The sequence below is a fragment of the Aethalodelphis obliquidens genome, unplaced genomic scaffold (genome assembly GCF_003676395.1).
Source record: "Aethalodelphis obliquidens isolate GAN/ISIS:26980383/991018 unplaced genomic scaffold, ASM367639v1 scaffold43, whole genome shotgun sequence".
Lineage (NCBI taxonomy): Eukaryota > Metazoa > Chordata > Mammalia > Artiodactyla > Delphinidae > Aethalodelphis > Aethalodelphis obliquidens.
In genome coordinates this window covers 4,587,464-4,602,432 of record NW_020837987.1, presented here as the reverse complement: position 1 = coordinate 4,602,432, position 14,969 = coordinate 4,587,464, and the positions used below count along the sequence as shown (strand labels likewise).

The following is a 14,969-nucleotide window of genomic DNA, read 5'->3' as shown; positions in this document are numbered from 1 at the left end:
TTATAAACAGGGAAATACAGGTGATACTGGACATATTAGGAATAAACTCAAAAGCTCTTTTATAATAAACACACCCCCTCGAGTTATCTTCACATTCTTATTCTTACAGTTACAAGAAAATTCTAGGTGTTAAAATTTTATAAACTTCAAAAATTTTAGCTGGTGATATCAAAATGCAGATTCCCAGGCCGCCTCTCCCATTGTTTTAAACATACCTCTTTCTTCTAATAAATATGTAATTAAAATTTTAAAAAACATTTTAATCTATTCAAAACTTATTTTAGCCTTAAGTATGAGGGAAGGATTCTAGAGTTACTTTTCCAAGTGATCAGGCAGTTGTCTGTTCACAACATCATTTATTGGATGGATCATTTAGTAGTCTTTCTCTACTAATTTAAAAATAATATCTTTATCATATACTAATTACTTATTTATACTTGGATCTATTTCTGACTTTTGCTCTATTCACCTCTAAATTTATTCCTGTACTGCTTTATTTTATGTATACTTTATTAAGGAGGTAAGCCCTATCTCATTACTTTTTTTTTTTTTTTTTTTGCGGTATGCGGGCCTCTCACTGTTGTGGCCTCTCCAGTTGCGGAGCATAGGCTCCAGACGTGCAGGCTCAGTGGCCATGGCTCACAGGCCTAGCCGCTCCACGGCATGTGGGATCTTCCCGGACCGGGGCATGAACCCGTGTCCCCTGCATTGGCAGGCGGACTCTCAACCACTGCGCCACCAGGGAAGCCCTCATTACTTTTATTTTTAAAACATATCTAGGTATACTTGCATGCTTATTTTTAAGATAGTCTGTGTATCTGTTTTATTAGGTTCTCTTACTATTCCATGTAGATTTATTGAAAGTACAGTAAATTTAATTATTATGAGAAATAAAGTCTTCCTAATATTAAATCTTTTTATCTAGGAATAAGATATCTTTCTTTGATTACATGTAACTTCTTTTATGTCCCTCTATTATACTTTGTATCTTTCATCATAGAGACTGGCCATATTTCTTATTATGTATTTTATATATAATTTCTATTTCTCATCATTGTGAACATCTTCTTTTATCCCCATTAATAATTAGTGGGTTAGGTTTTAGGACATCTATTTTTTTTTTTAATTTATTTAATTTTTGGCTGCATTGGGTCTTCCTGCTGTGCAAAGGCTTTCTCTAGTTGCAGTGAGCAGGGGCTATCTTTGCTGTGGTGCACAGGCTTCTCATTGTTGTGGCTTCTCTTACTGCTGAGCATGGGCTCTAGGCACATGGGCTTCAATAGTTGTAGCATGCGGGCTGAGCAGTTGTGGCTCACGGGCTCTACAGCACAGGCTCAGTAGTTGTAGCTCACGGGCTTAGCTGCTCTGCGGCAATGTGGGATCTTCCTCGACCAGGGCTCAAACCCGTGTCCCCTGCACTGGCAGGCGGATTCTTAAACCACTGAGCCACGGGGGAAGCCCTAGGACATCTACTGATTTTTATACTTATTCTCTACATTTTACCTCTATCTAATTTAAGTCTCATATTAGTTCTAGTTTTTCAGTGAATTCTCAATTCCAAGTAGGAAGTCAGCATTGGCAAATAATGCTATTCTAATATTCATACTTCTTATTTCTTTTTCATGTATTCCTGACATAGCTAAAAATTCCAGAACAATGCTGAGTAGCAATGAGAAAGGGAATCCTTAGTTATGATTTTAATAAGAATCCTTCTGGTGCTTCAATATTAAGGTTAATGTTGGTTATTAATTAAGATAGCTAACATCTACTGAGCACGTTCTATGTGTCAGGCATTATGTTAAGGACACTGATACATTAAAAAAAAATTTAACCCTTACAATAAGTCTGTTGTTTTATCAGTAAAGTCCTGTTTTATAGTATGGAACACTAAAGCTTAAAAAGATTAAATATCTTCTCTAAGAAGGAAATCTTTAAAAAAATTAACAAACCAATAACATACACACACAAATATACACTTATGTTAACCTAGATGAAAGTCTGGATGTAAATATTTGTTATTTCTGGGTGGTGAGATTATAGGTATTTTTATTTTCTTCCTATGCTTAGTGTATTTCTTTTTTAAAAAATTTATTGAAGTATAGTTGATTTACAAAGTTGTGTTAATTTCTACTGTACAGCAAAGTGATTCAGTTATACATATATATATACACATATATATTTTATATATATATACATTCTTTTTCATATTCTTTTCCATTATGGTTTATCACAGGATATTGAATATAGCTTCCCGTGCTATACAGTGCGCTTAGTGTATTTCTAATTTACCTACAAAAAATCTTTAGAATGTTAAAAAATTAAAAATTAAGTTTTTTTTAAATCAATATGAATAAAAGTAACTACAACTATTTCAAAATATCTAAAGTGAGATACACAGGATTATGTTTAGCATTGGCTTGATTTTACCCTCAAGTGCTTTAAAAAATACTGTCCTGATCATAATAGCATCTTTCTGAAATGACTTTACATTGTTTTATTTAAAAGTAAACATCCATATAAAGCAATGGGCCAGTTTCACCCACTTTAGCAGCAGATAAAGAATCCTGGGACCACTGAAGGTTATGAGACTGGTTGGTGGAAAAACAAAATTAAAAAGAAATGAAACAGGATCCTTTAAGCTTATTAAAATGCAGATCTCCAAGCTCCAGGGATTCTGATGTAGCAGTTCTCAGGATCTACATTTTTAAGAAGCATTCCAGATCAGATGATTTGATTGTGAGTGGTCCACACTGAGAGCCACTGCTCTAGATTCTATGAGGATGCTAGGAAAGATGCAACAGCATAATGAATAGTTTGTTTCCTCAGCTACTATTTCAAATTCATCAAGGATAGTTCATCCTCAGTGGTGAGTCTGAGATTGACCAGTAATATTTAAGTATTATATACAAGTAATATAATTGCTTTGTAAAAAAAAAAAAGGTCAAACTTAGACAATGTTCACCATTTCAGTTTTATGATCTAAGAATTATAAAAAGTCTGAACAGTGGAAGTCATTCAATAATGTACTTATTGAACAACAATTTAAAAATTTTTTTAAAGAACTAAGTAGAAATTATACATATGAGTTACAAGCTGCAAAAGCTCTTACATTCAGAGAAAGACTACTATCTATAGAAATTTAGAATGGAAAATTTTGAAGGAAAAAACAGCTTACCTTGAGATAACTGTGTTTTTAGAGATCTTGTATCCTGTGTAAAGGCAGAACCAACTGCACTACTTTGGGACAGGGTACCGCTGTTTGATGCTTCTGTTCCAAAGGATGTCAAGGAGCTTCCAGCTTTAAGAAAATTTTTTTGAATGACAAAAATTTTTTTTAAAAATTTTAAACCTTTCAATTATATAAAGTAACACAGCATTTTAATGATAATTGTCCCTCCCTGTAGCACCTGTGTAAATTAATAATACTGGAAATTAGTGAAACTGAATCAAAAAATAATTTGAGAAATTTTTGACAATATATAAAAAGCAAGCCCATATATACTCCAGCATCTTTGAATGCAAACAATTTTTTTAACGTATGCAATACTCTCCTGGACAGTTATACAGATGGGACAGCAAGGATGTACATCAGATAGAGAAGCAGCAGAAATGGTACATTCAATACCAACATTACGGTTCAATTATCTTAACACCAAGTATCTGCACAAATAGCCAAATCAGGAGACAGGTCTATGAAGAGCTTTTCCAGCATTTCCAAGGCAGTGGACAATGGACTCCAGTCCATTTTAATGCCTCCCCTCAGTACAGTATTGTGGGGCTGCATTCTGCCTAAAGCAACCACAAAAAGTTCTGGTAATATAAGGAACAAAATATGAGGAAAGGACCTTTGCTATACTAGGTTATGTCAATCTTCTTTTCTACATTTCTTCAGAATTTATGGATCAATCACTTTCCATATGCTGTGCTCTCTTCTTAATATTTAATATACATAGGTTTTCTCTAGCAGGAACTGTTTCAATAGCCCCTCTTCCCCCACCTCTAAATCCAATATGAAAGTGGTACTGAGAATAATCTTTTATGAAACAAAAATAATCACATCACTACAGTGCTTAGGACTCTCTGATGGCTTTCCACTGCCCTCAAGAAAAAAGTTCAAACTATTTACCTTAGTTTATAAGGTCCTCCCCCTTATCTGCCTACCTCTTTTCTCATTACTCATTTACACCACTTTGTTCCACAACAGAAGTTTAACTACCTGCTTTTAAATTACTTGAAGATTATGATCATGTTCCTCACATCTTCTAATTTCCAAGCTAAGCAACTCTAGTTCCTTCAACAATTCTCATCTTCACATGCTCTTTAAGCCTTGCCTGTTTTGACTTCTCCTAATTTAATGAATTCTAGTTGTTCATATCTCTCTTAAAACGGGGCATCAGAACTCAGCAAAGTACCTCAGACAATAAGAATGAATGGGACTCCTTTAGAGGTGTAATCCATTCAGGCTGCAGTCCCAGCCAGCTAAGGAGAGGCCTAATATAACCTCCCACAACATCCCCAGAAATGTTGAGACTACTGCTCTCAATAATTCTGTGGGATGCTGAATCTATCCCATTATCCCTAGTATTTCTGGGTAACGACCAAGACATAAACCACTCTGATGATGCGTATTCAACCTCCATCCTGCTCTGACTCAATCTCCCACTGCTTGCGCCTGCCTCCCCACCGCCACCCAACCCCATGAGCAAACTCTTCTATATCCTCCGTCTCTTTTCTGACTTCCCAGTCATACTACACCCACCTCCCTTGTGCCATTGCTGCTATTGATTTATCTCAAATTATTTTTCATGTAGAGTGTGAGGCAGGGGTCACTGTTAATTTTTTCCAAATAGATATCTAGCTGCTGCAAGATCATTTGTTAAAAAGATTTCCCCTTCTATCCACAGGAAAATAAAAGTGAAATTTATAATCATCATTCACAAAAAAAACAAAACAATAAAGATTTCCCCTTCTCCATTGAACTGCACTGGCATCTTTGTCTTAAATCAGCATTTAAGTAGGTCTATTTCTGTACTCTCTATTCTTTACCCTGGTATATCTGTGTATTCTTATATCAATAATTCCCTGTTTTGAATCTTGAAATTGGGTGTATACCTCAAACTTCCTCTTTCTTCAAGAGTAGTTTGGCTATTATAGATTTTGTATTTCCATACAAATATTAGAATCAGCATGTCAATTTCTATTTTTAAAGTGTGATGGGATTTTGATCAGGATTGTGTTCAACCTGTAAACCAATTCTGGGGAAAGTGTCATCATAAAAATAATATTGAATATTCTAACCCATAAGCATGGATTAACTCTCCATTTATTTAGATCTCTAAATTCTCTCAGCAGTGTTCTGTGATTTTTATTGTAGAGCAGAGTTTTCTCAACTTCAGCACTACTGACGTGTTGGGCCAGATAATTTTTTGTTGAGAGGGGTTGTCCCATGCATTGTAGGATGTTAAGTAGCATCCCTGGCCTCTACCCATTAGATGCTAGTAGTATCACCCAGTTGTGACAAACAAAAATGTCTCCAGGCATTACCAAATGTCCCCTGAGGGAGGGGGGTAAAATGAACTCCCCTCCACTGAGAACCACATAGAGATTTTCAAATACTATCTTTTGTTACATTCATTCCTGGGTATCTGATGTTATTGGTGCTATTGTAAGCTGTGTTGCACTTTATATTTCATTTACCAATAATTTGTTCTAGATCTGCAACTTTATCTATAAGTAGCCAGATGGTAAATAAAATATTCTAGGCTTTTCAGGCCATATGCTCTCTGTTATAACTATACAACTCTGCCCTTGTAGTGTAAAAGTAGCCACAGACCACATGTAAATAAATGGGTATGGCTGTATTCCAGTAAAACAGGAGGCTGGTGGGATTTGGTCCACAGGCCATAGTTTGCCAAACTGTCTGTTCTGAATACAAAAATACAGTTGATTTTTGTATATTTACCATGTATTCCCTTACCATGCTAAATTCACTTATTCATTCCAGTAGCTTGAATATTCCTTTGCATTTTCTACATACACAATCATGTCACCTTCAAATAATGACATTTTTAGCTCTGCCTTTCCAATCTCTAAATCTTTTATTTATTTATTTATTTTCTTGCCTCACTGGACTGACTAGGACCTCTAGAACAACACTACATGAAATAAGACAATTCTTTTGCTTTATTCCTTACCTCAAGGGAAAAGCATTCATTATCCCACCATTATGTGTGTAAGCTTTTCATTTCACTGTTCAGATTAGGAAACTCCCTCCTATTCCTTAGTTGTTGATAATGGGTATTGAATTTTACCAAATGCCTGTTCTGTATCTCTTGGGATTGCAGTTTTTCACCTTTATTCTGTTAATGTGGTAAATTACTAATGATTTTCAAATGTTAAAACATCTTTGCATTCCTGAGATGTCATTATGTAATATCCTTTTTATGAACTGCTAGCTTCCACTGCTAATACTATGTTAAGGATTTTTACATATATGTTCAGGGAAATTAGCTGTAATTTTATTTTCTTGTATTGATTTCATTTAGATACCATTTAGGTTTTGGTATCTCAGCTTCCCTTTGTTATCTGGTTAGGAAGTGTTCTTCTTTTCTTCTCTCAAAGAGTTTGTGTAAGATTGGTAAAATTATTTCTTCCCTAAATGGTAGAATTTATCAGTAAAGCAAATAGTCTAGAATTTTCTTTACAGAAGATTTTAAATTAGTTTCAACTTCTTTAACAGGGTGATACTGAGACTGTACTTCCTCCTGTGTTGGTTTAGGAAAGTTGTATTTTCAAGGAACTTGTCTATTTCATCTGAGATGTCAAATCTGTTGACATAAAGTTGTTCACAATATCTTCATATTATCCTTTTAGGATCTATAGTGATGCCTACACTTTCATTTTTTTTTTTGATTTTTTTTTAATTAATTAATTTATTTTTGGCTGTATTGGGTCTTCGTTTCCGTGCCAGGGCTTTCTCTAGTTGCAGCGAGCGGGGGCCACTTTTCATCACGGTGCGTGGGCTTCTCTTGTTGCGGAGCACAGGCTCCAAACGTGCAGGCTCAGCAGTTGTGGCTCACGGGCCTAGTTGCTCCGCGGCATGTGGGATCTTCCCAGACCAGGGCTCGAACCCGTGTCCCCTACGTTGGCAGGCAGATTCTCAACTACTGTGCCACCAGGGAAGCCCTACACTTTCATTCTTGATATCAGTATTTGAGTCTTCTTTTTTTCCTTGTTTAGTCTTGCTAGGGGCTCATTAATTTTATGAAATTTTTCCAAGAACCAGCTCCTGGCTTTGATGATATTATATATATATTTTTGACTTGTTTCTATTTCCTTGATTTCTGCTTTAAATTTTTTCTTCCTTCTAGTACTTTTGGGCTAATTTTCTTTCCTTTTTTTTAGCTTCTTAATAAGCTGGCAGCTTAGAGCACTGATTTTAAAATATTCTTGTTTTGGGGGCTTCCCTGGTGGTACAGTGGTTGAGAGTCCACCTGTCGATGCAGGGGACATGGGTTCGTGCCCCGGTCCGGGAAGATCCCACATGCTGCAGAGCGGCTGGGCCCGTGAGCCATGGCCGCTGAGCCTGTGCGTCCGGAGCCTGTGCTCCGCAACGGGAGAGGCCACAACAGTGAGAGGCCTGCGTACCGCAAAAAAAAAAAAAAAAAAAAAAAAAAAAAAAAAAAAATCTTGTTTTCTTATATATGTATTTAAAGGTATGAAATTTCCCCTAAGCAATGCTTAAGCTCCACTCACAAATTTTGATATGTTGTACTTTATGATCATTATATTTAAAAATATCTTATTTCTCCTATGATTTCTTCTTTAATTCATTAGTGATTTTTGTAAGTTTGCTCAATTTCTGTATTGAGCAAACAGAAATATACTATTTGTATATTTTTCAAGTTATCTTTATTAATTCCAAATTTAATTTCTTTGTGGTTTGAGAAGATACCACGTATGATTTCAATCCTTCTGAATTTAATGTAACTCATTTTATGGACCAGGATTTGATCTATCCCATTGATTGATCAATATTTACTTAAAAGAATCTACTTTCTGCAATTGTTGGTGTTAGTGTACTATTTTATAAAAGTTACATACACATCGAGGATTGTTACAGCTTCCTGACGTACTGTTATGAAGAATCCTTCTTTATCTTTGGCAGTACTCCTGATCTTTAAGCTGCTTTGTCTGATGTTAATTTTCCTAACATAGTTTTCTTGTTATCAGTGTTCGTATGGTATGTCATGCCTTTTTCTGTTCTTTAACTTTGTCTTTTAATTCATCTCTTATAAACATCACATAGCAGGGTCTTTTTTAAAAAAATTCAGTTTGATGATCTCTGCTTTTTAACTGGAATGTTTAATTCCTTTATACATTACCAAAGTAGATATATTTATTTAGGCTATACCACGTGGCATGAGGGATTAGTTCCCTGACCAGGGATCAAACCTGTGCCCTCTGCAGTGGAGGCAGGGAGTCCTGACCAATGGACTGCCAGGGAATTGCCCCTAAGCAGATCTTTAACAATCCTTTGTCATCCTTAATGCATGAAACACCCTCCTGGTTTATGCTAACTTTATTTATTTATTAATTTTATTTTTGGCTGTGTCAGGTCTCAGGTGCAACACATGGGATCTTCGTTGCAGCATGTGGGATCCTCTGCTGCAGCGTGGGCTCCTTGTTGCAGCGCGTGGGCTCCAGAGCATGTGGGCTCTGTAGTTGTGGCATGCGGGCTCTCTTGCTGTGGCCCGTGTGCTCAGTAGTTGCAGTGTGTGGGCTTAGTTGTCCTGCGGCATGTGAGATCTTAGGTCCCCGACCAGGGATCGAACCCGTATCCCCTGCATTGGAAGGCAGATTCTTAACCACTAGACAACCAGGGAAGTCCCTATGCTAACTTTAAAGTTCATAAGCATGTTAAGTATTCATTAAACTCAGTGATTAAAAATTAACGTGTACAAAACACTAGAGACCTAAGAGAATCACTGTCCAATATGGTTCTGCTATTTAAGCAGCTAAAATGTACCCACTGGCTGAACCCATGTTCAGCCAATATGCCTCCATCTTGCCCACAAGAGTAGTATGAGACTTAGCATGTCATGGTTATTTTGATGCTTCAGTTTACTGTGAGATAATTAATTTTTCCTAATTAACATCAGTAATGACCTAATCTTTGCACATAAAAATTATTTGTGCATCAACTTAAAAAAAACAAAGTATGAGAGTATCTCTTTCTTCACAATCTTGCCAAAACAGAATATATTCAAACTTTTGGGTTTTTGTCAAATTGATAGTGAGAAATGGTGTCTTGGTGATGACTTAAGCTGTATATCTCTTATCATGAGCAAGATTTAAGCATCTTTCCATGTTTAAGCGCCATTTGTATTTATTTTTTTCTGAAAAAGGCAAAGTCAGTTTCTAATCTTTACAAATTTTTCTGTTGGATTGTAGAGCTTTATTTTTAGAAGCTCTTTAGATATTCAGGATATTAACCCTTCATGATATAAATTGCAAATAAAACTATGAAAATTAAAATAGAAAAAATTCCTCCCAAACAGCAATAGTGTAATCTTGATTTATTTAAACTTTCTCTTTACATCAGAATATTAGGCACAGAAAATGAAAACAAGAGGCTTAAATTAAAATCTGGCTTAATTTTACCAACACAAACTATATCTAAGTTAATTCCGTTTCTAAAAAACATCTGCCACCTTAATCAATGCTACAGTTTTCCTCCTCCTCGTTTAACTACTTCTAAATACTATATATAGTTCTCTAATTAGCCACTCCAAAAATTGTTCTGCCAGTATGAAAATCAAACAATCAAAAATAATCTGTCAGGGCTTCCCTGGTGGCACAGTGGTTGAGCGTCTGCCTGCCGATGCAGGGGACGCGGGTTCGTGCCCCGGTCCGGGAGGATCCCACGTGCCGCGGAGCGGCTGGGCCCGTGAGCCATGGCCGCTGAGCCTGCGCGTCCGGAGCCTGTGCTCCGCGACGGGAGAGGCCACAACAGTGAGAGGCCCGCGTACCGCAAAAAAACAAACGAAAAAAATCTGTCACTGCAAAAATTAAGTCTACCCACATGGAAAGCACAAGCAAAACCTTCTACCTTTTTGACACCCAAAGAACACTAAACCAGCAACCTCCAATATCAAAATTAGATAAAAGCATTTATAAGGAATATATATTTCACCACCACAAAATACTTTGATTAGAGGAGCAGGATGTGAAGAATAGCAGAAGCAGTATTTATTATGTAGATACTTCGTGCTTGATGCTGTTCAAATGCTTTATACATATTAAGTTATGCAAACTTCACAGTAATGTAGAAGGCAAGTACAATAATCCAAATGTTAGCTAACTATTCAACTTAGTGAAAGGAGTCTCAAAAGGATAATATAATTTGCAACTGTCCCTTATCTGAATCCTCAGAATAGGATTCTAACAGTTATAACTAACGTAGAGTATATCTTGATTAACATGTATAAGCAACATTGATCTTCACTTGACTAGGATTAGAAGGTACGTGGACCAAAGCTACCCTATTTCACCAATCCAACAATAAATCTGAAAGTAATTAAATATTTAAATTTTGATTAGGGATGAATGTCTGGGTTACAACCCACCCCCCAACAAAAATAAATAAATTTGAAAAATGTCAAACCTGTGTCAAAATTGAAAGAGGAGTACACTGAATATCAATATATTCCTCCATCTAGCTCACCAACTACTAACATCTTGCCACGCCTATTCCGTTTCTTCATGTTGTGATATACACAATTCTCTTTTTCCTATATAGACTACAATCAGTTTGCCTCTTCACCCTTAAATACTTCAAAATTATCTCCCCAAAACAGACATTCTCTTATATGGTTAACCACAATACCATTACCACATCTAAGAAAATAAACAATAACACCATCCAACATTTAGTCCTTACTCAAAGTTCCTCAGTAGTCCTAAAACATTCTTTATTATCAACTTCTCCTAAAACTTGCGATCCAATCACATATTATATTTGGATGCTATGTCTCTTCAGTCTTCCCAAGTCTAAAACAGTCCCAGGACTTCCCTGGTGGCGCAGAGGTTAAGAATCCGCCTGCCAACACAGGGAATATGGGTTCGAGCCCTGGTCCGGGAAGATCCCACATACCACGGAGCAACTAAGCCCGTGCGCCACAACTACTGAGCCTGCGCTCTAAAGCCCACTTGCCTAGAGCCCGTGCTCCTCAACAAGAGAAGCTACCACAATGAGAAGCCCGCGCAACACAACGGAAGAGTAGCCCCCGCTCGCCGCAACTAAAGAAAGCCCATGCACAGCAACAAAGACCCAACACAGCCAAGAATAAATAATAAATTAATTAATTAAAATAAAATAAAATAAAGATCGAATGCAATTAAAAAAAAACCAGTCCCGCTGCCTCTGTTCTTTACAACATTGAATCCTTTGAAGAGCCTGGCATTCTGAATATATATCTCAATTTCTTCATGATTAGAGTCTGCATTTTCAGCAAGAATACCACAGAAGTGAAGTTGTTTACCCCCCTTCCCCCATATCATCACATCAGCAGACATATAATCATTAATTATGGCAATGCCAAACTTGACGACTTAATTAAGATGGTGACCATCAGATCTCTCCATTATAAAGGCACATTTTCTCCCTTTGGAATTAATAAGTAAACTGTGGGATGATACTTTTAAGATCATTTAAATATCCTGTTCCAACACCATTCACCCAATGATTTTAGCATCCACTGATAATCCTTGTTAATTATTTCACTAGAGATTACAAAATGGTGATTTTCTATGTCCACCACTCTTTCTATTTATTAGCTAGTGTTATTCTAAAAGCATTGTTTCCTCTTTTTCCTCTTCTTTTTAAAAGGGGCCTAGATCCCTTTTAGTGGGGAGAGGTATTTAGAAAGCAAGAACTGGGTTTATACACGTTCTTTGCTACTGGTTATCACTGCTTCCAGGCCCTTTCTATGAACAGAGTCAGGAAACAACCAGTTTTTAAAAAATGAGTTCACACCTATACCTCCAATTCACATTCACCACCATAGCGTTCTTCTTTACCTTTCCCCATTCCATATTTATATCTCCCTTCTCCAAGGTAAGAATACCATTTCTCAACAACATCAATATATTACTCATTTGCCCTATCCTATAATACATACAAAATAGTTTCAAAATTAACACCACCAATACCACTACCAATAATAAACCCTAAGTCAAGTTTTTTTTAATAGTTGTATTTATTCCTACAATATATCTTACTAAGAGTGTAAAAATTTACTTGAATTCTTATTTCTGTGTGGTTATGTTATCTGATATAGTTGTTTCTGTTTGTATTCATTCAATTTTTGGATTTACTTTTTTCCCATTGTTTTTTATTTTGTGAATAAGTAAAACATTTACATACTTGGAAAGTCACAACTATATAAAAAATATTCATAGAAAGGAATTAATTTTAACAAAACCTGTTAACATACTAATGAGTTTCAAGATAAACCTGAAACTGGATTTGTGATCAGTGAAATAAACTGATAAGTGATTATTTCAATGGAATTAAAAAAGATTAAGGGCTAGAGTTTGAGATTTAAAACTCTTCTTTATTGTGGAAATTTCAATAAAGGTGTACTTAAGAGCTAAAATGCACAACTATAAAAATAAACACAAAAAAATCTGATCTGATTATACCTAGCTTTTGTACATGATAACCTTTGTCCTCCAATCATAAACAGGACTGTTACTAGCCTAGCCCTCCTATACTTTCTCCTTATAGTGTTATATATTGATATTGCTCCCTAATAATGGCATTATCTCTACTTCCCTTTTTGAAAACCCACAATGTTGGAAAAAATGCTTATTTTAAATGGATATATCTTATGTAAATTTAAAATAACATTCAATAAAATTTGGTAATTGGATATATCTAGATTTTTTTTTAATGTTAGCATGCTAAGAGATGGCCTTTATAGAACCACTAATCATTAAGGACATTAAAATAAAGTCTTTAAAATAATAGGCTACAAAAGGAACACCAAACAATATGTCTGAAAATTTGTGGTTTTATATATCTTTGTGGTAAAGACAGGGAAATATACAAAAAAGAAAGAAAAAAAAAGGAAAAAAGCACAACATACCAACACCAACAGCCCCAAACTGCTGCCCGACTAATGAACTTGGACTGAATTGACTGTATGTTGGCATCCTGCCGAAAGGTCCATAGGAGCCCACTGACTGGAATGAAGAAGTAGATGAACCTAGTGAAGACTGAAGAAGAGATCATGGGTTAATTTTCCAGGCTCTAAGCAATATGTACATAATGGAAAGAAATTCAGATATTTACATTTTAAAGAAAACTATTAAATTACAACTACTAGACACAAAAGCAATTATAACAACTTGCAACATGCATTTAATGTTAAAACAGCTGAATAACCTGATTGCAGAATTTATATACATGTGTCAATTGTACGCAATGTGATTTATAAATGCTTTTTTCTACAATGAACTCCTCCTCTGAGTTCAGTTTTACAACAGATTTAGGAAAGAACCGAAGAAAAGTTACCCGAATAAGTAAACTAACTTTGCTTAAAGAAAAAATATGAGAAAAATCAAATTTCGTTATAGTACTAAGTTTCAGTCTGGTGGTGACATAAGTAAGACATCTCACTTTTGATTTTACTCTTATTTTCAATCACTTGAGGTATACTATTAAATTTATGGGAAAGAAATGCAGAAACAAACTATCCTGTACAAAACCACTTACTACTTACACTTTTAAATAGTTATTATTACGTTAAAGAGCACTTTATAAAAAGCTTCTTACTAAACCTAAAATACATATATATAAATATATTAATATGTATATATATACATTAATTTATCTTAACATAAAATGTTTGATAATATAAATATGAAGTGTACTAACAGCCACCAGAATACAAGTTCACTGATGGCAGAACCCTGTCTGTATGTTTGCTGCTAGTATCAGACACATGGCAGGTATTCAATAAATACTACTGAACAAATGAATCAAAAGATCAAAAGCCAAAATTTACAGTGGTTGGAAGAAGTTTTTAAAAATCATTTTGAATTGTGCTCTCTAGGTTATTGTCATTCCATAAAACTGACTGATGAAATAAATTGTTCTCTGGAGAGTTATCAAAAGATATGAGAGTCCAATAACATCGCTCTTCGGTGTAGGCAGCTATTTCTATGAGAATGTGTCTCCTCTCCCTCCATTTAAGAAGTTCGCACTTTCTCAGGATTCTTTCAGACTTAATTCCTCAAAAGTAAGACTTAAAAAGCAGGGGATAGGTAAGAGTAGAGAATTTCTCCAGTTTATGTTGCAAGAACCAAATTTTTTATTTCTTAAAAAGCTTATCTTATACTCAGAAAAATAGTAAGTAAATGTTAAAAGGTACTTTCTCTTTTTTTCCCCATTTTAATTTTATATAGTACTTAATATTTTCTTTAGAAGAGTTCATTAGGTATTTCCTTTTAACAGCTGGAAGGCACATTCTATGCAAGATAATATATATTTTAATAGTCAGTTTTGTGAAAACCTAAGATTTTTATCACTCACAGCATAAAAAAGAGGAAGTTAAAAAAACCCAACAAGCATATTTTACTGCAAATGACCAAAGACTTTTGACAAGAAAAAAACTTGAGAAGAAAATGGATTCAGCAGAAAAACCATATGGGGGCCACAAAGTTTTTAATCATCTATGCCAGGAACTAAAAACACTCATGTTAACCTGCTTCCTCTGCTGCTATAGTAGAAATTCAGATCTTCTATGTACTTCCAATTAACATATAAACAGGTACTATAATGAACATCTTCTTTAATTCATAATTTACAATCTTTTAGACATCATGTGTTTCTGTTTTAAATAAAATATACAAATTTTATAATTCCTCGGGCTTCCCTGGTGGCACAGTCGTTAAGAATCCGC

General features: G+C 35.2%; 1 protein-coding gene across 9 annotated transcripts in view; it reads right to left on the bottom strand.

The window, feature by feature from the left end:
- The window catches only part of LSM14A (LSM14A mRNA processing body assembly factor), a 71,097-nt gene that overhangs the window by 29,494 nt on the left and 26,634 nt on the right, over positions 1–14,969 (bottom strand). For all 9 annotated transcript variants that reach the window (XM_027079355.1, XM_027079354.1, XM_027079362.1 and 6 more), the window contains exons 3-4: positions 13,152–13,281; positions 3,176–3,298 (exon numbers count right to left, since the gene is read on the bottom strand). In XM_027079355.1, coding sequence (XP_026935156.1) covers positions 3,176–3,298; positions 13,152–13,281 — 253 coding nt within the window. The remainder of the gene's footprint in view (positions 1–3,175; positions 3,299–13,151; positions 13,282–14,969) is intronic.